The following is a 23,551-nucleotide window of genomic DNA, read 5'->3' as shown; positions in this document are numbered from 1 at the left end:
TCTCTCTCTCTCTCTCTCTCTCTCTCTCTCTCTCTCTCTCCCCATCGCTCTCTCTCTCTCTCTCTCTCTCTCTCCGGCCTCCTGTTGCTACTTCACGTTTATCAACTGATTGTGTTTTCATGAATAAACTGCCAGACAATATTTCATCCATCATTAACCTCCAAAGCGCAACCATACCCTGCAGCAGTCTCTATCCGTGCATCACACGTCACATTTCACGAGCAGGAAACAGAAAGGTAAAGAGAGACACAACATTCCTCACCTGATTCACAGTTCAACCGCTTTTACACGCCTCGCATGTTGACAATGGCGCAAATAAATGGACGTCAACGTAATTTTAAAACATTTGAAGAGCTCCACACACCTCTTCGCGCGAGCTTTAGTCGGTTTTCGCCAGAAATATATTCGTCACCACACCCATAAAGAAACCGGGAACATGGCAACAGACGCGGCGGAGGGGTGAACCTCACCACATCTGTCCGTGAAAGCCTAACAACATCATTTAAAAACACAAGTCTACTTCTATAACAAGTATATATACAAGAAAACATAATATACCTGTGAATGGTCGTTTTTTGAGTATAAATGTAGTTAAAGTGAGGTTGTTTGTCGGGTGGTGTCCCCCCGCAGATGAATTGTGCGCTCCGTCAGCTGCTCAACAAAGCGCCTGCAGGAGAAACAGGAAACATATCCGCTCGCGCACGCGCACGCGCACGCGCAGACTGATGAAAGGTTTTATTTTAGTGGCGTTACTCTGAACTTTATTATGAAAAGTTACAGTTGCAGCTCTCAGATGATCGAATATTTATCTCATCGGCATTGCTGTGTGACTTAGGGGGTAAAATGTACTTTAAATGCACAATGTATGGCATAGATAGATAAACAAAAAGAATGATAGATGGATAAATCATTGAACCTTGCATTGAACAAAAATGCATAATAAAGAATAAAACACAATTCACATTGAATTACAGTTGTATGTCACGTCAAGAGCAATAAAAAACATATTTATGGTATAATTTGATGAAACTGAAGTGTATAAATGATGTGTAAATGTTTTCATATCCTGAGGTTTGAAGTGAACTAAGATAGAGTCACATCTGGCCATGTTGAATATTTAATGACATCAATGAGAGTAAACAGCGGGTGAAGAATCAATGATGTGCAGTTAAAAGATGTTAAAAGATCACATGAGCTCTTTCAGGACGTTCAGCCACAACCTCTCGGACCGCATCAGATATTAATGTTAAGAAAATCAACATCACTTTAACCAATTTGCTGGAATATACATATACTATAAGTTATAGTAACTGCATAAATGTAATTTTACTTTAAAATTTACTTTACGTTTACGTCAACAAAAAAACTGAAATATTGCATTCAATTGATATTTGATTTGTTACATGATATGAAGTAATGCCATAATTGAAAATATATCAAACATTCACAATTATTTTTACTATTATTATAATTATTTAGCAGACACCTTTCTTGAAAGAACCTTATTTATCATGCAACATAACAACATAAAAACATTCCTGACAAGACATAACAGTAAGCAACAGTCACAACGACTGGAGCCTGAAGAGAAGATGAGGTCCAGACCCCTGCATGGAGGCAGCGGAACATCAATAGCTTGTGTTCTAAAAACAGACACAGCAGGAACTATAAATAGATGTGTTTCATATAGAGATAAAACCCGTTTAAACCCGGCTTTCTGTATTGTCTCAAACACTAGCACATAACCATAATTGAATTTCTAACACAAAGGAGCAAAATAATGATAAAAAGGAAACCAATAAAATATTTGATGGATTATATCAAAATATATCGTTAATACAATCTAAGACTCAAAACAATTTATTCAGGCTAAAAGTTTTGAAAATAGTAGTTTAAATATTGAAATCAATGGTTGATGCATGGTAATGTGTTTTTATTTGTTTATTTATGTTAACCTTTTTAAAGCAAATATAGACAAACCATGCACAATCATTTGAAAGAATATGAAACAGTACTGAATTAATGAAAGAAAAGCTATAAACAGGTACAGATCTATGCAGTGTAAAAGCAAACTCAGAGCTACATTTATGCTTGGATGTATCTCTGGGGGAGGCTAGTGGTTGTCATGGTAACCGTCACAAATGGTGACGTCAGGGGAGGAGAAACAGCGTAGTAGCCCATCATTCACATAAACTCATTCTACCAGAGCCTTTCGACAGAAACAACCCAAACTAAACCTAAATGATCAGTCTTCTACTAAAATGTGTGTTAATTATTACACCTTCATTTTTTATTTCTACTTCTCACCAGACTTTATATAACAAGACACACGCACGCACACACGCACACGCGCACACGCACACACGCACACACGCACACACACACACACACACACACACACACACACACACACACACACACACAGTTTGACTGAAATGAACATCAGACTCTTCTCTCTTCCGCAGATTACCGGTCTCCGCCAGTGCTCCAACATTTGCGTACAAAGCATCATTCTGAACAAGACACTTCAGATAGTCACATATGAAACAACATTTCGTATATTCCATTTCACTCAGTAGGTTTCATAGGTTCAATACTTCTGAACAATATGATTTCAAACAGATCTGTCAAATATCCTGCTGTTCATTTGAAAAGTTACTGTAAAGTTTAAGTGCACCTTTGTACCTGTGACTCGTTTCCTTCACGACGTCTGAGGTTTTGGACAAAAACATGACATCAGACATGTTGATGTGACAACAGGAAGTGATGTAATGAAGATGATCAAGACTCACCTCCTCCATACAGCCGCACCAATCAGCATCAGCGTCAGAAGAACCAGTAGAGACGAGAGAAGGATGATTCCAGTGCTGTCAATCATCACATCTGAACAAAGAATAAAACAAAACATGCTTTCAGTCGTTCTGTTGTGATGTCATCACTAATCCAAAACTGAAAGAAAATGAAGTCAAAGTCAAACCTGGCAGTGGTGAGAGTGTGTTGTAGGTCAGAGTCACGGCACGCGTCTCTAAAGATCTCACTGATGACACTGTTGTGATTCTTGAAGCATCTGCAGCATTCAGAGGAAAACTGTCTCACACAACTCGTTAACGCTTCGGTGTAAATCTCTGTTCAGTGGTGTGTTGTGTTTACTCACAGGAGACATCGAGGAATCTCTCAGCAGATGAGAATGATTTATAGTGTCTGAGAGCACAGGAATATCTGCCCGTATGTTCACGGCTGACCGGGTCAAAACACAGTTGATTTCTGAAGCGCTGAAGATCCAAACCTTGTGTGTTCTTGTTCTTCAACCAGATGAAGGATTGTGTGTTTGCAGGACAGCTGGTGTGACAGGTGAGCGTGACCTTCTGACCTTCAGTCACCCTGTCAACATCTGCATTCACCTGAAGATCTACAACAGATCAAAACAGTTACAGTATCTCATTCCTTCTCTGTGGACACCTGCATCAGATGTGTCGAGTAAAAATGAATTAAATCACCAAATAATAATGACCTGTGACATAAACAGTAAAATGTTTTAGAACACTGTCAGGTCTCTGAGTCGAGCTTCTGTATTTGTGAAGTGAGCGCGTGTCGATATGTTTGCTCTCATGATCAGATTTCTGTCTCCATGAGTCTGGATGTGATGGAGATCTGAGGGGTGGACTGCATCTGGAGCTGAGCGCACAGATCACATCAGTCATGACTCACACTCAATACCTCATCAGTCATTCGTCTGAAACTCTACAAATCTATCACACCACACACAAATATAAAGCATAAAGAATGAATCTGACCTTTCAGACACAGAAGAGAAATCAATATGTTTTTATGGGACACATGTCAGTTTCTGCTCAGACTAACTTCAGCCTCTGAAGAACATCTCACCACACACGCTTGTGAAACACGCTGCTGCCCAGATAGCACAATCAATCTGGTTTACATCTATTTGACGTCTGCATTTACATCTGCAAGACATCTTAAATACATAGTTTGCTCATCTGCAATACGTCTCGGAGACGTCTGAACGTCTGTAATACGTCTGCTAAAGATCTGGAGATCTGCTGCTTAAAAACATCTGCTAAACATCTTAGAAAGAGCTGTTGTACATCCATTCTAAATCATAAACATCTTACAGACATCTTCTAGATGTCTATATGACGTCTGACAGCAGACATCTCCGAGACGTATTGCAGATGAGCAAACGATGTATTGTAGATGTCTTGCAGATGTAAATGCAGACGTCAAATAGACGTAAACCAGATGTATGTGTACTATCAGGGTGCTTAATAATAATCACTATTTATAAAACAGGAAATTCACAGCAACATCAAGTGAGGAAATGACGTCGTTTGTGACTTTGTCTTATCGCGGAATCAAGATGTCCACACACTTTTAGCACAATCCTCACCACACACACACACACTTAAAGAATGAAATCATTGCAGACGTTATTACATGAGACTCTCTCAGGTGTCTCCCTGCTGATCAAACCAATACGGTCATTTTCTTAAAGCGACACTTTAGAACTTTTGCTCACGGGTTCCCCCATGTGGTTGAGAAGCGCAATACGCCCTTTTCACATGACGTCACGCATCTTCCGTTCTGCCGCGAAGCAGTGTATCATTACTTCCGCTAGCACTCCAGTTCATAAGGTGGCGGTAATGCACTTATAAGCTGATTTGCTAACCGCCAGTAAAACTCAAGAAGTTACTTCCGCTAGCGCCTCAGAATGGAGTTTACCAAGTGGCTTGCACATCTGCCACAAATACGTCTAGATGATGTACAACGTCTTGCAGACAAATTTTCGCTAACGACAAGATCAAAGCTAGAGAAAGGACACAAATTCTTCGTTGAACAGTACCTGTTTGATTATGAAAGTAAGTGTTTTGTTTTTCTTTTTGTGTTAGCGAAGGTGCTAGGATAAGTACTTGAATACGTGTTCTGTCAGTTTTTTTCTCACTGTTGTTAAAGTCCAGCGCGACGGCAAAACGGAAGTTCTTCTTCTTCTTGTTTGTTGCAAGACGGATGTTATGATACACTACTTTGCAAAAAGGCGGAAGTTAAGTGACGTCATTGTGAAAAGGGCTATTGTCTGTTACCAGTGTTGTAATTAATGTCGCCATATAAGCTTCCCCATGGCCAGCGCAATACAAGGCTGCTCAGGTAGCAGAGGCAGTAGAATTCGTCCATTTAAGGGTTGTTATACCACTAAAATAATTTTAGACACATTATTTTAAGGTCGAAAAACTGCAAAGTGTTGCTTTAACAACTTGAAACACAAAAGCACTGTGAATATCATGCTGCACTGAACACTATAGTCTAAAATTCTCTACAGATTTTTGTGTGCGTGCGTAAAAAAGTCAAACAGAAGTTTGTGTTTTTACAGTGGGGTGTTAAGTAGTGAATAGATGCTTTCTCATCTTCAAAATCAAGGTGACCCATTACCCATCCCCCCCCCCCCCCCCCCCCCCCCCCCCGGCTACATTAAATCGCTACGGTCTCGCTGCTGCTCCTTTGTCAGAACTCCGGAGGTCATCAAATCCCACAAACAGGAATGCTTTTCCAGTTACATCACTTTCAGACAAAAGAGATTCATAACAAAATTCAGAGGTTTATTTGGTAGAAAAATCAGTGAAACCGACACACAGATAAGCGATCTGATTACAAAAATATGCTCATCTGAACTTTGTTTTGGAATAATAGTGAATCACCATTGTTTAATCAACACGAATGTATTTCTTTCAATGACGCAGCTTTTATCAAATCTTATCTCTCAATACACAACAATGCATTATTGCTTTTAAAAGAATACACAATAATGCATGCATTCAATATTGCTCCATGAAGATTAAATAGAGTATATGAAATAAAAAGCGAATGTGCTAGTGGTCATTTCAAGGTACAAAAAGAATAGATTCATGAAACACAAGCAGAGCAATGTTTCTCGTGAAACAACGTATGTTATTTACATCGGGACCAATTTAATCATTCAGTTTGTGTTTCACAGGCTACTAAAAAGAAGAAGAAGAAATATTCCTTGTGTTCGTGGGCTGGTACCAACAGCCTCCATTTCAATAACGGATGAGTGTGAAGCTGACATTAGAAATGTGACACGGTCTGAATATTCCAGAATGTTTAGTGACTGACACGCTGGAAGCCCTGAGGAACATTTCAAATGTGTTGAAGAGTTCTGCGGGTAGATTATGACAGCAGCAGCGCATCACATCTTCTGCTTTGATTGTACTTGGCAACAAGAATGACGGAGGAGACAGAAGCGGTCTCCTCGTGGTCCATACCATCGGCTCAGTTTGGAAAACTTGAAGTGAGAATCAAGAGTTTGAGCGTCTCAGAGGAGCACACATCTCTCCTTCAGACTCTTCTTCTTCTTGCCACTTTTCTTTCCGTTCTTCTCTTTAGTCTCGGACATCTTTTTAGCCCTCACCTCCCGCATCAGATCAAAGAACACCTGAACAACAACAACATGATTTTTAAATCCCTAAAGCATCAGACATTCTCCACATGACATAGATTTTGAAAGCAAACATTCTTCACAGATTACAATCAATGACACAACTTTCTTTCTTACACGGTTTGAAAAATGCACAATGCAACTCGGATCATATATTCTGTAACTATAAATTCTATTCCGATAGGATGTGGAATGTACGGAACCTTATCAACATTTGCTCGAGTCTTGGCTGATGTTTCCACATACTGGACCGACCACTCGTCTGCTTTTGCTCGAGCTTCGTCTGCAGACACCTGCCGTCTGTCCTCCAGATCCGACTTATTTCCCACCAATAACAGAGGCACTTTATCTTCTTCCGCTTTCACTCTCAGGATCTGCTCTCTGTGGACAACACAACACATTCACACCACACGCACACGTTTGCTGGCCGTCATTTTAATGCGCCATTACAATTAAAAAATATGTTTGTTGAATTTTGGTTACAATTCCGATGGATTGTTCAGTATTTCCTTTCAGTCACCGGATCTTATTATCTCATAATAAACACACGTAACATGTTACTGCTGTTGCAAATGAAAGAAAGCTTTACAGTTTCACTCGTGTGGCCCGCTGCGAGCAGGATGCCACAGAAATGACAACATGATTTTCTCCTTTCTGAGAACCGAGATTCTGATCGGCCTAGGATGACCCACAAAAACAGCACGAAAATGAAGAGCACAATCCCACCTGAAGTCTGAAGTAGCGCTGAAGGATTCAGACTCGGTGATGGAGAACAGCAGAAGAAACCCTTCTCCGCTGCGGAAGTAGTTATCTCGGATAGCGGCGTAATCCTCCTGCCCTGCCGTATCTAGAATATCTATCTGTACCTCCTCTCCATCCAGGACCACCTTCTTTCTGTAACTGTCAGCCTTGGTGGGTTCATAGTCCTCCACAAACTAAGGGAAAAAGCAAATTTGAGAAATAAATCAACATTAAGAAAGACGTTCATGTAAGTTCAGATTTGATTAAAGGGCTGAATGTCATTGCATTAGAAAGGAAAGTTTAGTCTGTGAGTCTATGTGATGCGTCACCTCATCATACATGAACTGCAGCGTGAGGGCAGACTTTCCAACACCGCCGCTGCCCACCATGATGACCTTGTGCAGCACAAGGGAACTTTGATTTTTATTCTTATTCGCTGCCATGACTTGAGTGTTTCCAGCAGAGTAGACGACTGCGAGGGTACACAGAAACAAACAAAACACATACATGAAACACAGCAGAGATGCCACAACAATCTGTTAAGTCACCTCAATGATTCTCTGTCTCTGCACTCAATGCAGAAATCACGAGCTATAAAAATACCCGTTGATTTGACTCATTCATTTAAGGTCGAGTCCGGTTTAACTATTGACAGATCCTGTTATAAACTCTTATAATACCCAGCCTCAAACTGTCAAGAGTCGACATCTGTTTTGACCATACACCTTCTTTACCAACGAAGGCATTGGATTTTTGAACAAATGCAACATATTAACTGTATACCTTTATAATATCATCATACATTTACTGCAGTACTTTCAGTTTACTGTACAATAATACTGCCCAGTGACTAATGTTATTTTATTTTAAACATGATCTATGAATCATCAAACGGTATTATCTTTAAACTAGTTTGAAGTGCGCATGCGAAGTCTATGAATCTGATAACGTTAACTATAAAATACCGCCTGACACCATTACTGTAGCCTACTATGAAAGTACTTTATAGTACGGAAACAGAAGCAATAGGGTGTAATTTTCAGCAAACTACAGAAAAGAACAACACGTGCTTTTAATGAATAAAAAAACAGAACGTTTAAATCGGCTGTTAAAAGTGTTTTTCACTTTTTGATCTCTAAGCGGGACACCACCCCTTCCTCGTGTTATACATGTGATCCCGCCTCCTCTGGTTCTTGATTGGCCAATCGTACCACCAGAGGCACGGGTCCTGGTCTACTCTCCTTCTTATTGGATCTCCGAACCATCGATCACAATAGTTTTCCACAAAGAGAAAGAGGGACGCTTCATCCGAGGAAATTCTCAAGAAGTAACGTACACATCTGTCGTCCGCTGAAACAGTTTAAAACATCTTAAAGAATGCAAATAATTGCGCGTTACTCACTGCAAGTTAGGTCTCCGAAGAACCTTGTGCTTAATTCACGCTTATAATCGATTAAAACATAATTCTTTCACCCGGGATCAATTCCTCTACTCCTGTAACTTACAGCTGCACGGCCCCACCTACCGGATATTCAATGAGGAAAATGACACGGATGTGACGTCACGACACCATATATGGATATTTCGATTATCTTGCGCAAGTTCCGAGTTTTTATGATAATGAATACACTGTCATGTTAACCACTTGTATGATTATGAATAATAAATTATATATTGATATTATAATAAACTGATTTATTTTGCACATGATCACAACACCTCGTGCACTTTAAAATCCTGTGAAAAATCAAAACAATGGGTCTGTACTTTATGACTATATACTGCTATTTCATACTAATAATGCACGGCAGTGTTATTTGTTTTACTATATCACATACACCATGTTTTACTGCTGTAACGGTTTTAACGGAGTAATAAAAGAACATCTTTTATCTTTGAAAATGTCTAAAATTTTTGTCTAAAAACAGAAAAAGCCATTTCCAGAGTGAAAAACATACGTTTTTATTAATACGTAAATTACCTTGGATGTTTTGTTCGATGAATCAAATAAATCTGAGAAACAATCTCTACATGTCTGTGTTTTATTCTCGACTACTGCAACGTGGTTATTTATTCTGTCGCCTGTGTTGTCTTGACCTGAACATGATGCCATCTAGTGGATTCTCACGAATAACAGGCACAAATAATGGATTTCACATTTCATTATGACAACCATTAACTTTAAAGTAGGCTATAACTATTGAGATGTGATGCAACTGAACTTGTACTCTGCGTACATCGTAAACCATTGAAATAAGTTTAGAAATGTAAACGTGGCTGTGCTTTTAACAGTTTTTTATGTATCTGATTTCTAAACTTTTCTAATAGGAACGCCGTGAAAACTAATAATTTTCAAAAGGCTCATTATTTGCTTTCTCTCATGTATAGGGCTACATTTTGATGTCATTCTGTATTAGTTATCTAATAAACACAAAAGCATTTGACCACTCTCAGTTTAGTTGAAAGGGAGTTGTTAAGTCCAGTCAGTTGTTAATTATCTGTCCGATGCTGGTCACATTGACAGATCACTGTAGCTTTGAGGCCTCTGCTTTGTTGTCAATCCCATAATTCAACTCAGGAGCCTGCATTTGTATACAATTTAGTTATATAAAAGCTCTGCATGGCGCATGTCGGGTTTTTTATTTACTTATTTATGTCATTGTGCTGTTTTCTGTATCACGTTTGCACTCTTTACATGTTATGCTGTGTGTAGCCTGTTGCAAATTTATTTTATTGCAACTTAAAATGCAAGAAAGGCTTGTTCTTTTGTAAATTCTAGTTTTGCCAGATGGGGGCAGTGTTTTACAACTCTTTCAGACATGACCGTTTAATTCACAAAGAATCTACGACCTTTTGGTGAAGTACGTTTGGAAAACCGCTTTTATAAATAAATCTATTGCTTCGTTTCAAAACAAGTATCGTGACATAGACGTTAATAAAGTAATAGGCTACGTCAGATAGTGTTGCGTTGTGAGAGTTTGATATTAAGTGCCATTCTTCGGCTCCTGCTCATCAATAAATCGTTTAATGTAATAACGTATTTACTTATTGATCTACAGAGATTCATTCATTTTCTACTCATGATTTTCTACATTGGCGCTAGTGCTGTTTTGCATTTCAAAAACACGCTTTAATATTTATTTCCTTTAAGCTCAAGTAAAAATCTGTAGAGAACATTCACAGAAATGTACAAACCAGTTGAGCATACGAGTTCAGGTCCATTAGTGCCGCACATTTTCCCTGCAAATCAAACTGAGGTTTCTCAGCCTTTACAACCCACTGGAGCCACGTGGTTCTCTCCTCCTGTATAAAAACTTTCCAGAGACCCTGAGCGACACAATGTGTGTGTGCGCTAGGGAAAAAAGCCCAAGTCCCCAAAGACCATCTCGCGCTCCAAGAACTATGAAGAAGAAGGGTGTGAAAAACGTACTCTGGAAGTCAAAATGTTCAACGACGGAGGACGGGACCTTCAATTAAAGTGCTAATATAAAGAAAACGGCGCATGACCATTTGGAAACATTGTTGCAATATTAGACGTCTTCTCTGGTTTGTATTCAATCGCTTCCGTTCATCATGGATAATTTTGACAAAGGAGCGTAAAGAAATAAGGACAGACCTCAGCAGGTTTCCTTTTTAGTCCGTAGGGGTTTTAAATGCGTTAATGTGGAGATTTTAGTTATGTCATGACGCACAGGGCTTATGCGCATTCGCGGCGGTAAACGTGGACACATCAGAGGGTCCTCTGCTTACGTTCTTAATCATTTGTTTTTATAAATCAACTTTGTGACATTTGGATGATATAACGGGAAGCTCTCACTTCGATATCGCTCAAATTTGTACCGAGCGCACCACGGAGTGGCCAAAGACACGATTCAACATCAGAAACCTTTCCGAGGCATTTCAAGGATTTATTGCTTTTGATTTGAGTTTAACTCGTAAAATACGGACCAAACCTCTAACGCTTTATGACTGGATGTTACAGCTTGACCATTTTTTAACTCTTTCATTCACTTTGTATCGGAAAGCGGATACGGACTTCGTCGCTTTCATCTCCACACACGCGTACTAAGTCACGTTGCTTCGGGAAATTGCGTTTAAAATGAAAAGGTTGCCGTTTCAAGTGCTTTATTTCGTGTGCTTCATCCTCGCGATCTGCTGCACACCGGCACCGGACACCGAACACCCGAGCATCACCGCGAGCTGCGCGTCCTGCGGGCTCAGCCAGACGGACGGAACCCCACGGGTGGATGTGGGCTTCTTGGAGGCGGTGAAAAGACACATTCTGAGTCGGTTACAGATGAGGAACAGACCCAACATCACGCACCCCATCCCGAAGGCGGCCATGGTGACGGCGCTCAAGAAGCTCCACGCTGGGAAAGTGCGCGCGGACGGGAGAGTGGAGATCCCGAACGTGGACGGGCACGGCGCGTCCTCGAACGAGGTGGAGGAGGAAACTTCGGAAATCATCAGTTTCGCCGAGACAGGTGTGTGTGTCTCTCCAAGCTTCAGTTGAATTGCTGGGTGGTAATGAAATAAAAGTGCTCGGTTGATGTTGGGGAGACTGTCAAGAGGGTGCTCGTGGCAACTAGCCCCGGGACTCTGCTCTGTTTTCCAAAGAAAGTGTTGCGTTCTGATGCAGGACAGTTAAAGAATAAAGATCCAATGCTCCTCAAAACCTTTTCATGTTTCATTATAAACTAGCGTTTTACACATCAGTACATACATTCAGTCTTTTAAAGAATAAAACTAAAGCCAAATATAAAGTCAACAGATGAGATCAGAAATCTAGTCTTGGATTATGGTTTTAAATGTGTCCTACAGTAGTGAAGTGAGACGTTGTGTTTCTCCGTTTTCAGGGATCTCACTGAAATGACACATCACATCACCTTTAGTTCACCATGATTCATCTGAGATCCCGAGCTGAGGAGCTGTGTCAGATTTCGGAGAGGAAGGAGATCAGAGCTAAGAAGTGCTGAGTGTTTCGTGAGACCTTTATTTGACACGTTTGGTTAACTATATTGGCTTTTGGAAAAAAGGGCTCCATTCTGGTTAAACAATTCCCACGGAAGACATTCAAGGACCGCTACTGTTTTCTCGCCGAATATTTTCTTTCCCCCGAAATACAAGTGAATGCTGTTGAACGGTGCAAAATGTTGGTTTATGGTGACTTTAACGTTAAAAAAACCTGTTATCGAGCCTTTCAGCTTTAGCTTTTAATACACAGTAGTTAGTGTATTTCAGTGTACCTGTAACATCTGATTACACTGTTTAAAGGGTCACACGGACTTTAGGGCGCTATGCGGTAGTCTAGCAAAAGTGTGTATTGCGGGGCGTTCGGCAGCACCTTCGTGAATCAAATGAAAAACAGGACACCCAAGAGTCGTGGTGGAATGAAGGCCACAAGACTGCAAGAAGAGCAGCGTTTGGAACACGGTCACTGAAAGCCAGTGCACACAGAGAAGCCAGCGGGTCTCCCTGCAGACCTGAGCCTCTGACCCTTTGTGCTGTGTTTTTCTGTGGCCCGTTGAGCCGGTGGCTCTCTCTGCTCGCTCAAAAGAAACATCTGAGCCGGTGGCTGCCAAACTGAGACTGGCACCCAGACAAGACCAGGAACAATTTAGCAAAATGATGGAGACTTGAAATGACCAACGGTGCCACACATGTAGCTGCCAGATTGCTCAATCGCTGCCTGGTGGAAGGATGGGGCGGCCGGTGTCGGTTCTGACCGTGCCAGGTTAGCGGTTGATAGATTTTTGTTAGGGGTTGTTTAAAGGTTTTACAAAACACAGAACGAAGTCAACTTCCTCAACCCATTTTGTTCTGTAGTGGGATGCGTTTCCGTGCGAAGCAGGACGTTTAAGAAGACTGAATGATGAGCGTCGGCCTTTTTACTAAAACAAAAAGCACGAGTCATTTAGAAAGGTTTTCCGGTTATTTCCATAACATGCTTTGATCACTCGTTCGCAATAAGACCAGAAACATGTAAACATTTTTACTTTAAGTACCAAACACAATATGTTTCAGTACACTTATTTCGCAATGAAAACACGGAATTCAATTCATAAGATGCTCGTTCTGTGCTCGCAATCCCAGCGCTTTAATAAAGACGTCGAGTCTGAAACGCGAAGCGCGGTTGGTGGAGGGCGAGCTGCGAACCCGCTGGCACGTCGCAGATTCTGGCCCGTCTCCGTGTCTCATTAGGATGCAGGGTGACCTCAGGACATGAAGTGCTGGACGACTTCCAGAATCTTCTCGAGGATCTCGTTTTCTTAAAGAATGCTTCTGCCCCGCGCTGGCAGAGGCCAATTGAGTCCCTTTAGGTTTGGCTGACATCTTAATGGTGTGTGGAGACTCAGGTGAGGACCGGAGCCAAGAGGGATTATTCACTCGCTCTGGCTATTAGAAGCCAATGATGAATGTGCCGAGCGCTCCGCGAAGGGCTGAACCCAGACGCCATTCCCTCCGGCCGGTAATGAAGCGCTCATGTTATGTTAGGAAAATGTCATTGTTCAGAGGTCTCTCTTTCACAGCTCAGGAGATTTGATGAGTTCTCAATGGCGTCTCAACTTAGTCTCAGCACTGCATAAAACGGCTTTCTTACTTAGTATTTTGGTCTTGTTTTCCAGTACAAATGGCTAAAAATTCTTCAATCAAGATGCATTTCTTGATGAGCTAAATGACCCGTCTTGTTTTTAGACAAAAATAAAAAAAAATCTTGACCTTTTTCTTAGTCACTAAATTCAAGATTGTTTTTCTTACCCCATTGACTGATTTTCTTTGCTTGTTTTAAGCACAGATTCACTGAAATTTCATGTTTGTTGTCTAAAAACAAGACGGGTCATTTTGCTCATCAAGAAAATGCCACTTAATTCAAGAATTTTTTGCCATTTGTACTGGAAAACAAGACCAAAACACCAAGTAAGAAAGTCGTTTATTGCAGTGAGAGTGTAATTGTTGAAACAATTTGGATGTTGGATGTTGAGTCAATGTGATGAGAAATGTTTGAGTTCATACTGAGATCTTCACTAATATTGAGGTTTGATGGCAGATCTGAGCTCAGTTTGACACACTGTTGACATCTCGTCTGAACCTCATTTGTGAGACTCTTTTCTCAGGAGAAATAGCTGAGATGTTTTCATTTGCTCCCCATTGAATGTCATTGACGTCGATGAGAAATAATTGAGATGTGACTGATCTTTTATTATTTCTTATATCTATCGAGTGTTTTCTTCTGCAGTCTCTGGTGTTGTCCGTGGTTATACTGTGGCGTTTTGAGTTACCTGCATGGCGTGTATGAATAAGCAGCTCTAGGAGGATGTTGTTATCGCTCAGCATCTCCAGCTGTGTGCTGATGGCAGTGTAAAGCCCGTGACGTGAGATGAGATGACCTCCGCTGTGCGTGCAGGTGGACACATGCTGGGCAGGTTGTTTTGTAGCGTCAGAATATTGTCTCGCTCCACTAGTGGCAGGCAGCTTAACTCTCAAGAGTTTTGTCTTTCACCACTTCCTGTCATTCTCTTTCCCACTGTTGTGGTCCAACGGCTCGCCAGAGAACTGTCAGGAGTTCGGAGGTTTTGATTAGTTGTGCTGAACTTTGTGACGCTTATGCAAGCGTATATCTGACTCACAATTATACCTGCTGATTGTGCTTTCTGTCGGACCAGAAGGGCGTTCTTGTGTGTGCACATCAGTCAGATTTATAGGAGAGCAAATGGAAATGTTCGCTATGAATACTCACTTTTAGATATTTCATAAAAAGAAGCAGAAATGTCTCCCGTTTTAGAAGACTCAGCTTTGTCAAGTCTGCGATCAAAAGTCAATATTATTAAAGATCTCAATATGAACATTTCTCACACACATCCAGATTCTTTTACCTCCAGAATCTACATTCGTTCTGTTGCTGTATGAAGGAGAATTGTGTTTTTTTCTTGTATAACCAAAGCTGTTATTTTGGGTGAACTAGGATGCTTGATAGATAAGAGTCCAGTAATGTTAGATTTTTTAAAAAGTGAACAAAAGATACCTCGCATTCAGCATTCTAAAAGAATAAGAGGATTCAGTTAAAAGAGCCATGATGTGACCGGCAGACATGCATCTCACTCGCTCTCACCGCATCATTTCATTCCTGTCACACAATGTAAATACATAATACATAACTCAACATAAAGAATGATTTTTTAGGATTTATTTGAAAAACAATTCTCTTTCATGTGTGTTTTGCAGATGCTTCGTCCACATTCCTGAAGCGTGAGATATATTTATCCTCTAGATTTCACATTGCTACACTGCAGAGTCGCGTAAACATCATATTTCTTCTTTATGTGGAGGCCGGCGGTCCTTTAACTGGCTGACGTTTTTTTACAGGCATTCTAGAAAGCCTCATAAAACATTTCATATTTAGTTTGCGATGGGAAATATTTGCTGCTTGTTGTGAGATGTGCTGTTAGTTTTCTAAGTGCTACGTATTAAATTGACTTGAAGTGATGCTTCACCCAAAAATGAAAATTCTCTCATCATTTCCTCACCTTCCAGTTGCTCCAAATGTGTATAAATGTCTTTGTTCTGATGAACACAGAGAAAGATATTTGGAAGAATGCTTGTAACCAGACAGATCTCAACACCCATTGACTTCCATAGTAGGAACAATTACTTTATCATTTTTTTGATCTGTTGAACACAAAAGAAGACATTTTGAAGAATGTAGGACAGCAAACAGTTCTGGGGCATTCTCTTATAAGCATTCTCCCAAATATCGTGGCCTAATGGTTAGAGAGTCGGACTCGTGACCAGAAGGTTGCCGGTTCGATTCCCAGGGCCGGCGGGTAACGACTGAGGTGCCCTTGAGCAAGGCACCTTACCCCTACTTGCTCCCCGGGCGCTGCAGGGATAGCTGCCCACTGCTCCGGGTGTACGTGTGTTCACCACTTGCTGTGCATGTGTTCACTACTCTCTGGATGGGTTAAATGCAGAGGTCACATTTCAGGTATGGGTCACCATATCTGACTAATAGGTCACTTTCACTTCACTTCACTTCACTTCTCCCAAATATCTTCCTCTGTGTTCATCAGAACAAAGACATTTATACACATTTGAAACGACGCTCGACACGCTCTCACTGTATCAGTGTATGTTGAATGTGCCGGTGATGTCATGCACTTCCTGTGACATCACAGGGAGTGCATATTGCTGGGAGTCTTTGAAGCATTGTGTTGTGCTCTCAGAAGCTCTCCTCCTCAACTCCGTTTGGACTTGCGGCCAAATCAACCCTGTCATAGCCGACACTGTCAATGAGAAATCTCCCAGGGTCGCTCGGGGGTCCGTTTTTAACCATGAACACAGTGCCTGGTGGTGTGAATCTTACCAAAATCACAAGAAAGAAATGAGACCATTAGGAACGCTTTGATTGGTTGTGACCAGTGTTGGGTGTTTAGTTAGTTACTGTAATTTAATTACTTTCCCCTTGAAAAAGTAAAGTAAGGGATTACTCTTATTTTTTCTGTAATTTAATTCCAGTTACTTCTGATGTAATTAAACTAAATACTTTGTGTAATATATGTGTGTGCAATAGTACTTCAGGTCAGTTAATAAGAGTACTTTATGTTGTTTAATATTATTTGATTGAATGAATTAAAAGAGCCCTTTCATGTCTACCCTTGAATCACTGAACTAATCAAGGTTGATATAGAAAGTAATTAGTAATTAAATACTTTTTGGAGAGAGTAATTTGTACAGTAATCTAATTACACTATTGAATATGTAATTAGTAACTAGTAATTAATTACTTTTTCAAAGTAACTTGCCCAACACCGGTTGTGACAACATTTGTTTTCGCTGTAATGCAAGCATGTCATGGCCCTTAAAGCGGCTTTGTGTTTTCATTCCAAAAACATTTTAAAAGAGGCTGTCTTGAGTTTGGAGTTAGGTTTTACTTTGTTTTAAATGAGATACAAAAGAGGAGATGCGATGTAATGTTCTTTAGATCCCAGTGGTCCCAGCTTCATTCACGGCACCATTAGAGTCTCTGCATGTTCATGTCCAAAACTGTGTCTTTCAGTCACATGATGTTCTTTTTTTTATAACAGCTGATGAAATGCAATCAATGTTTTTTTTCCTCTTCTCAGATGAGTTGCTGACCTCCAAAACCAGCTTGTTTTTCGTCATCTCCAACGAGGGAAAGCAGAACCTGTACGTGACGCAGGCCAACCTGTGGCTGTACTTCAAAGTGCTGCCTAATGTTCTGGAGAAGGGCTCACGACGGAAGGTGACGGTGAAGGTGTATTCTCAGGAGCCGGGCTTTGGGAGCAAATGGAACCTGGTGGAGAAACGCGTGGAGCTCAAACGCAGCGGCTGGCACACCTTCCCTCTGACGGACGCCGTGCAGCTGGTTTTCTCCAAGGGCGATCGACGGCAGAATCTGGACGTGAGGTGCGAGGGCTGCGACAGCGTCGGGGTCCAGCCCGTGCTGGTGAACGCGGCCGACGAGTCCCATCGTCCCTTCCTGGTGGTTCAGGCGAGAGCGGCAGACAACAAACATCGCATCCGTAAGCGAGGCCTGGAATGCGACGGCAGCAACAGTCTGTGTTGCCGCCAGCAGTTCTACATCGACTTCCGGCTCATCGGGTGGAACGACTGGATCATCGCCCCGTCGGGATACTTTGGGAATTTTTGCGAGGGGAACTGTCCCGCGTACATGGCCGGGGTGCCGGGCTCGGCTTCGTCTTTCCACACCGCCGTGGTGAATCAGTACCGCATGCGGGGCATGAGCCCGGGTTCCATGAACTCTTGTTGTATCCCGACCAAACTCAGCACCATGTCCATGCTGTACTTTGACGACGAATACAACATCGTGAAGCGTGATGTGCCCAATATGATCGTAGAAGAGTGCGGATGTGCTTGAGTACCGGACTCGCTGAAGAGAATACTAAAATATTATAGTCAAAGTCATATTTATAAACATCATCTGCGCTCACACCCCGATCTCCACCATGCGTGCACAAATCTTTGTACATATATTTATGTTCGTTAATATCGCCCGAGAGAGGCATTTGTCTTGGTTTGTAAGAGACTTCGCACAGAATGCGTTTTTGTCTTCTACTTTTCTGCGTTCGAATTGTTTAAAGTAGGGGCATCGAGAAACCACAGGCATTAAAACACAAGAACGCATTCTGTGTGAACAGCCCATAAGCTCCATATCAAAGGGACAAAGGAGACCAACCGGTAGACGGACGAGAGCTGAAGTGTCGGAAATGTTTGGGACTCTTTTTATACGTATAACACCAGTTCAGAACTGAATCAAAAAGCACTGACCATCTCATCAAAACAACACCAGCACTTCTAACATCAACACCGGATCAATGTCTCACGCTCGTCATGATGGGATCTTAACAGGTTGAAAATAAACTGTACTAAAACGAGCGCGTTTGCCATACAGCGTTCAGTCGTTCACGTCGTGCTGCAGCATAGCACTAGTAAATGCACAATTAATAGCACTTGCAGACTAAAAGGCCTCGACGAAGGTTCTGGTACAGGTTCCCGCTCTCCGTTCTTCTTAAATAAGTGCCACACGAGCTATGCAATGTACAGTAGTGACTCACACCGGACGACGCACACTTCCACCGCTCCAACTCTTCTCAATACTTGAAACTTTCGCTTTCTTCTCCGAACGGATTGTTCTTACCATGTTTGCACTGATGTTGCATTATTCACAAGGAAGAAAAGCTGCCATTGGACAAAAATTAAAAAACAAAGTTATTTTTATAAAAAAGCAATTGAAGTGTATTATGACCGAATCATGGAACCAAAGAGGCCAAGATTTTAGCTGTTGTGAGATGGCCAGGCCATCGGATTCTTTCGTCAAATGCTTTTTATAAATGCGCGAGAGGCCTAAACTATGTATCAGGGTACAGTAGAATGGATTCCATTTACAGTTGTTGTTACAAATGGAAGATTTCATATTTTTCCATCAACATCATTTTTTGCCTCCTGTTTTCTATTTAATATTTCTAGCGTCTATTCCGGGATCATTTAGATTTGAAAACATGCCATCTCTGTACAGCTTATGTAAGATAAAGAATGCTGAAATATTTTGTTCTTTGTAACTGTTATGAAATAAATTTCTTATTCTGCATTGAGCGCTGCTGTGTTGTGTTACTCTCAAAACAATGTCACAGAATAATGACATGATCTCATGGGAAACGTTACTGAATGAATCTGTACGACGTGAATTGTAAAATCGTACAATTATTAGAAAGAAAGCCACTGTGAAGATCCATCTCTAAACACGAACATCACTGGGGCGTAAGCAGATAAGAATCCCGCAAATGATTCGTATGAATTAGCCACCGATTTTCCATATATGCCACGAGTGATGGAATAACTCTTACAAAAAATAAATACAGGCCTACTTCAGGGTTATTTTATTTTAGGAACATTTCTGAACAAAGTCCTAGAACTAGTGTATTTTTATTTCTAAATGTGCATACTTTATCATACTTTAGTACAGTACACTTGTAGTGTAACGGTTTAAAGCTGCATTTCTCGAAGTATACAAGATGTACCTAAAGTGTACTTTCTTGTTTTTGGTTTCTAAGTATGCTAACATCCCGCTTGAATAAAGGTTTTTTCAAGAAAACTGAGCAATGTGCTGTTCATGTTTCTACCTTTGTCCTGCTAGAAAACCTTAGCAACCACAGTACAACACGCTAAAAGCTACAGAAACCTTAGCAACCAAATAGCAACACCCTAGCATAGCAACAATGCATACAGTATATATACAGTATATATATAAACATTTGCGAAGGTTTTTACACATTCATGTGAACTGTAAGAAGAAAGAATTTCTTTATTCTGATGATGTGTCAGCACTGCCGTTACGGCACACGTGCACAATAACACGTCTGGGTTTGCAAATGACATGTTTTGGAAAGACACAGTCATGGGTTTCTTTAAGTGAGGGGACATGACGAGAACAAAGAGCAACCGAGAGAAAACACTGAAGACGTTCAAGGCAAACAGATGAAAGATTACACAGATTATCGAGTCAATCTCACAGACACGACCGAAGGGGCAACGCATGTGGATGTAACTGAATCTTAACTTTGACATTTTGTCAAATAAAACTTCACGCAGGCACAAATCCAACGCTGTTTGAGCAGCAGAACACTTTCCAAATGCAATAAGAGTGAATTGATGGCATTCCTGTAGCCGAGCACTTACACAAAGTGACTCTAATATTTAGACTTTTCTGTAATATTGAACAACATGTTTAAAACACCAAATGCAGGAGCGACAGTTCAACTTTATTGAACGGGGTTATGGCTTTAGTTCTGTGAGTAATAATCAACTCTCGGCTCAAAGGGAAAACAAACTCTGAACACAACACCAAATATGGGTGGTGATCTCAATGCAGATGGATCTTAAACACATCACACACACAGCAAAATACATACATTTATGATAATGGACGCAGTATTGAAACAGAACTCCTGCTGCAGTTCTTACGTCTCTTTAGAGTCCGTTCATTATGGGATGTGACCACACGCCGTTAAAAGCTCAAGAATCTTTCATCCTGTGCACTCGTGAGTATGCGCAAGAGAATTTCTGGAATGTTCCACTTCAGTAATCACAATATGTTGATCAGACATATTTTTACCGTGAGCATCCAGAAGACTCGAATGCTAAAAAAGGCTTCGCCGAACTCTTGACCAGTTCTGGAATTATTCACCTAAAAGAGACACTGTTTTAAGGCCTTCTCATGTGCCATCACACTTCTCATCAAACATTGCATACAGTGTTTTGGACTCCTGGCATGATTCTGTTTGGATGCGAATATCGGTGTCAAAACACCATGGTGGTAAGGAAATAAGGACAGAATTTTGTGAGACATAAGTCAGTGCACTACTTGAGGCTCTGATATGACATTTGAAATGACTCTTTGGTCAAACGCGGATCTGGAAATATAAACTAAAGAGCATCTCCATCACAGAGTAAATCCATCTTTTCCCAGCCGCAGCGGAGGATGGATGGTCATTTTGACGGCGGTGCGCTCTCGGGCCCCTGGAGAAAAGCATTTATCACTTAACATGTGGAAAGCTGAAGCCATTTTGACAGTCCACCCCATAAACAAACGATTTCCCACTTCCATCTTTTCTCATAGCGAGACCTACACAAACTTCTGAGAAAAATACTGCAAACAAAATCATTTCACAAGATGTTAAGCTCTCGCATGAAAACGAGACATTGTCAAGCTGAAGCCGTCGTCTCTGCCCACAATTATCAAATATTGCGCAACAAAGAGCAGCTCTTTGTGTCATTGTGTCAATATCAGGTGCGTTTCAGCGAGCCCTGCCAGGCCTGGAGCTGGCCGCATTATCTCCAGCGAGAGAATAAAGAGGGACTTCTTTCACAATGACAGCGGTTTTATGAAGGAACACAAAAGATGGACTTGCCATATCGTTCCATTTAATCCCATAGAAGAGGGATTGAAAATCTATTCACGTCTTGTCACTTTGGTGTTGGGACACTATCAAACCGAACAGGTGGATATCCTATAGAAGAGAAAGCAGGGCCCCTCATTGTCATAACCGCTGGTGTATAGAACAAATCCATATGTCAAGTCTTCGTGTTCCTATAGCACACACACACACGCTACACGTTACTCTTTCAAAGCTCTCAGATGTTTTCCTAAAAGTGCTGAGAGAAAAAACACAGAAACAAATGAATTGTACTGTGAATGAATGTGAGCCGTACACGTGTTCTTCACATGTTAATACATGATGGAAATGTATGGAAGCGGAGCAGGACGTGTTTTTCTGTCAGAGAGGACGACAGTACATGTGAGAGTTCTCAGAACAGTTCTTCACGTCAGACTTCAGGAACGCTGAACACTCGTGAGCGGAGCGTCAGGCGTTCTGTCACAGCCGTCTGGACAGGAACACGACTCGAGAGGCAGACGATGAGTCACCAGACGCCGTGTCTGCGGCCCCTGAAAATAACCTGTGGGGAACACAGACGGGACGTGATGTAAACATACAGAGGATAAACTCAAGTCTGTGCAAGACAAATATGAGGAATATTACGCGCTGACATTGTGTGGATACGGAGTTCAAATGTCATTATAGTAAATGATTTAAACAGTGTCCAAAGCTTACGAAGAGTTTGCTTCCAAAGTGAGATAACTAAATCTTCTAAAATCAAGTTTTTTTGTTATGTTTTATTGCGTTAGTTAGCTGTATTTTTTTGTTATCATGGCTTAAATCAAAACAAACCAACTGCAGTTTGATTGATAATAAAAAAACATGATTTTTGAAAACAAACGGAGTTATCTCATTTTGGAACCAAACTCTTCATATATTTACCACAATTTAGACAAATAAATCAAATGTGTGCACTTCGTCTTTGGTGAAAAGTTTATGATACAGAATGACTTTCAAATCAACATCAGTTTCATTGCTCAGATGTCGCTCTTTACTCGGGAGATCAATTGGAGTTCCGGATTATCTCGGTCTCAGGTGTTTCTCCTAAAAAAAGCAGACGCAAATGAGACAATAATTTGAGCAAGATTGACTTTTGATTGCAGACTTGACAAATCTGAGCTCAGTTTGACACATCGTCGACATCTCTTCTGAACCTCTTCTGAAACACACTTTTTCTCACAAATATCTGAGACGCAGACGACACTTAAGTTTCCATTTGCTCTTGATTGATAACTATGAGAAATAATTGAGATATTAACGAGATCACATGCGTGGTTTTTCTTTCTTAGGGGTAGACGCACAATATTGAGTCGTTATTATTTTATTTAAAATGTGAAATGATAACAAACACTTCAATCACAATGTCAGAACAAGTCTTGCTCGCTTCTTACATTACACAAATAAATAAAGACTTTTTCTCAGGAGATTTCTCAGGATGAGAAGAAAAGCCTTTCAGCCAAAGAGAGAATCTTTCCATAAATTGACTAAACTAATGTGCGCAGGGGCTAAAGTCAACTGTAGTTTGAAAGCCTTTCGGATGAGATGTGCATGAGCAAGGATTGAGCCCTAGTGCTGTGAGACATCAAGTTTTGATTAAGCTTTCTGTTTTCTCAGCTTTTCTCATACGAACAGAATGTTTTTTTTACATCCAAACACATAGTTCAGGGGCCATTTTAAGCCCTTTCATCCATGTTTTCTCGCATTATAATACACTGAAGTACAGCAGAATCACGCAGGTTCACCAGCTACTTGTAGCATCTCGTAAACGTCTCTCGCTTTTAAAACCGTCCGTCAGTGTTGTCCAGATGGTTTGGTGCTCTTCCTGAGGGTCCCGGCCCGTTTCATACTCCGGGTTCCCGTCCCCTCA

At 41.0% G+C, this 23,551-nt stretch overlaps 4 protein-coding genes across 5 annotated transcripts in view; 1 reads left to right on the top strand and 3 right to left on the bottom strand.

The window, feature by feature from the left end:
* gnb4b (guanine nucleotide binding protein (G protein), beta polypeptide 4b) overlaps positions 1–670 on the bottom strand; it is a 12,083-nt gene extending 11,413 nt beyond the window's left edge. Inside the window, exon 1 of one of the 2 annotated variants that reach the window (XM_057362044.1) lies at positions 559–670. The gene's annotated coding sequence lies outside the window, so the exon portion shown is untranslated. Of the gene's footprint in view, positions 1–262; positions 453–558 lie in introns of those variants that run through there. The other variant, XM_057362043.1, reaches the window with a different exon arrangement.
* A 1,967-nt stretch (positions 671–2,637) lies between these two features.
* Positions 2,638–3,701, bottom strand: LOC130571667 (carcinoembryonic antigen-related cell adhesion molecule 21-like). The gene is made up of 5 exons (XM_057362789.1): positions 3,512–3,701; positions 3,155–3,409; positions 2,978–3,067; positions 2,793–2,883; positions 2,638–2,710 (listed from the first exon to the last, which is right to left on the bottom strand). Exons 1-5 carry the CDS (start codon positions 3,699–3,701, stop codon positions 2,668–2,670), a joined length of 669 nt encoding a protein of 222 aa, XP_057218772.1. The 3' UTR covers positions 2,638–2,667.
* A 1,896-nt stretch (positions 3,702–5,597) lies between these two features.
* ralbb (v-ral simian leukemia viral oncogene homolog Bb (ras related)) lies at positions 5,598–8,742 on the bottom strand. Its single transcript, XM_057361851.1, has 5 exons — positions 8,613–8,742; positions 7,540–7,682; positions 7,196–7,404; positions 6,673–6,850; positions 5,598–6,466 (listed from the first exon to the last, which is right to left on the bottom strand). Exons 2-5 carry the CDS (start codon positions 7,651–7,653, stop codon positions 6,347–6,349), a joined length of 621 nt encoding a protein of 206 aa, XP_057217834.1. The 5' UTR covers positions 7,654–7,682; positions 8,613–8,742; the 3' UTR covers positions 5,598–6,346.
* A 1,825-nt stretch (positions 8,743–10,567) lies between these two features.
* LOC130571735 (inhibin beta B chain) lies at positions 10,568–19,374 on the top strand. Its single transcript, XM_057362896.1, has 2 exons — positions 10,568–11,694; positions 17,332–19,374. The coding sequence occupies exons 1-2, from the start codon at positions 11,310–11,312 to the stop codon at positions 18,105–18,107; spliced, it is 1,161 nt and encodes a 386-aa protein (XP_057218879.1). The 5' UTR covers positions 10,568–11,309; the 3' UTR covers positions 18,108–19,374.
* Positions 19,375–23,551: the final 4,177 nt, after the last annotated feature.

Source organism: Triplophysa rosa, linkage group LG20 (assembly GCF_024868665.1).
Source record: "Triplophysa rosa linkage group LG20, Trosa_1v2, whole genome shotgun sequence".
NCBI classification, from domain to species: Eukaryota; Metazoa; Chordata; class Actinopteri; order Cypriniformes; family Nemacheilidae; genus Triplophysa; species Triplophysa rosa.
Note: the sequence above shows the minus strand (reverse complement) of the source record. Positions and strands in the feature narration are given on the sequence as shown.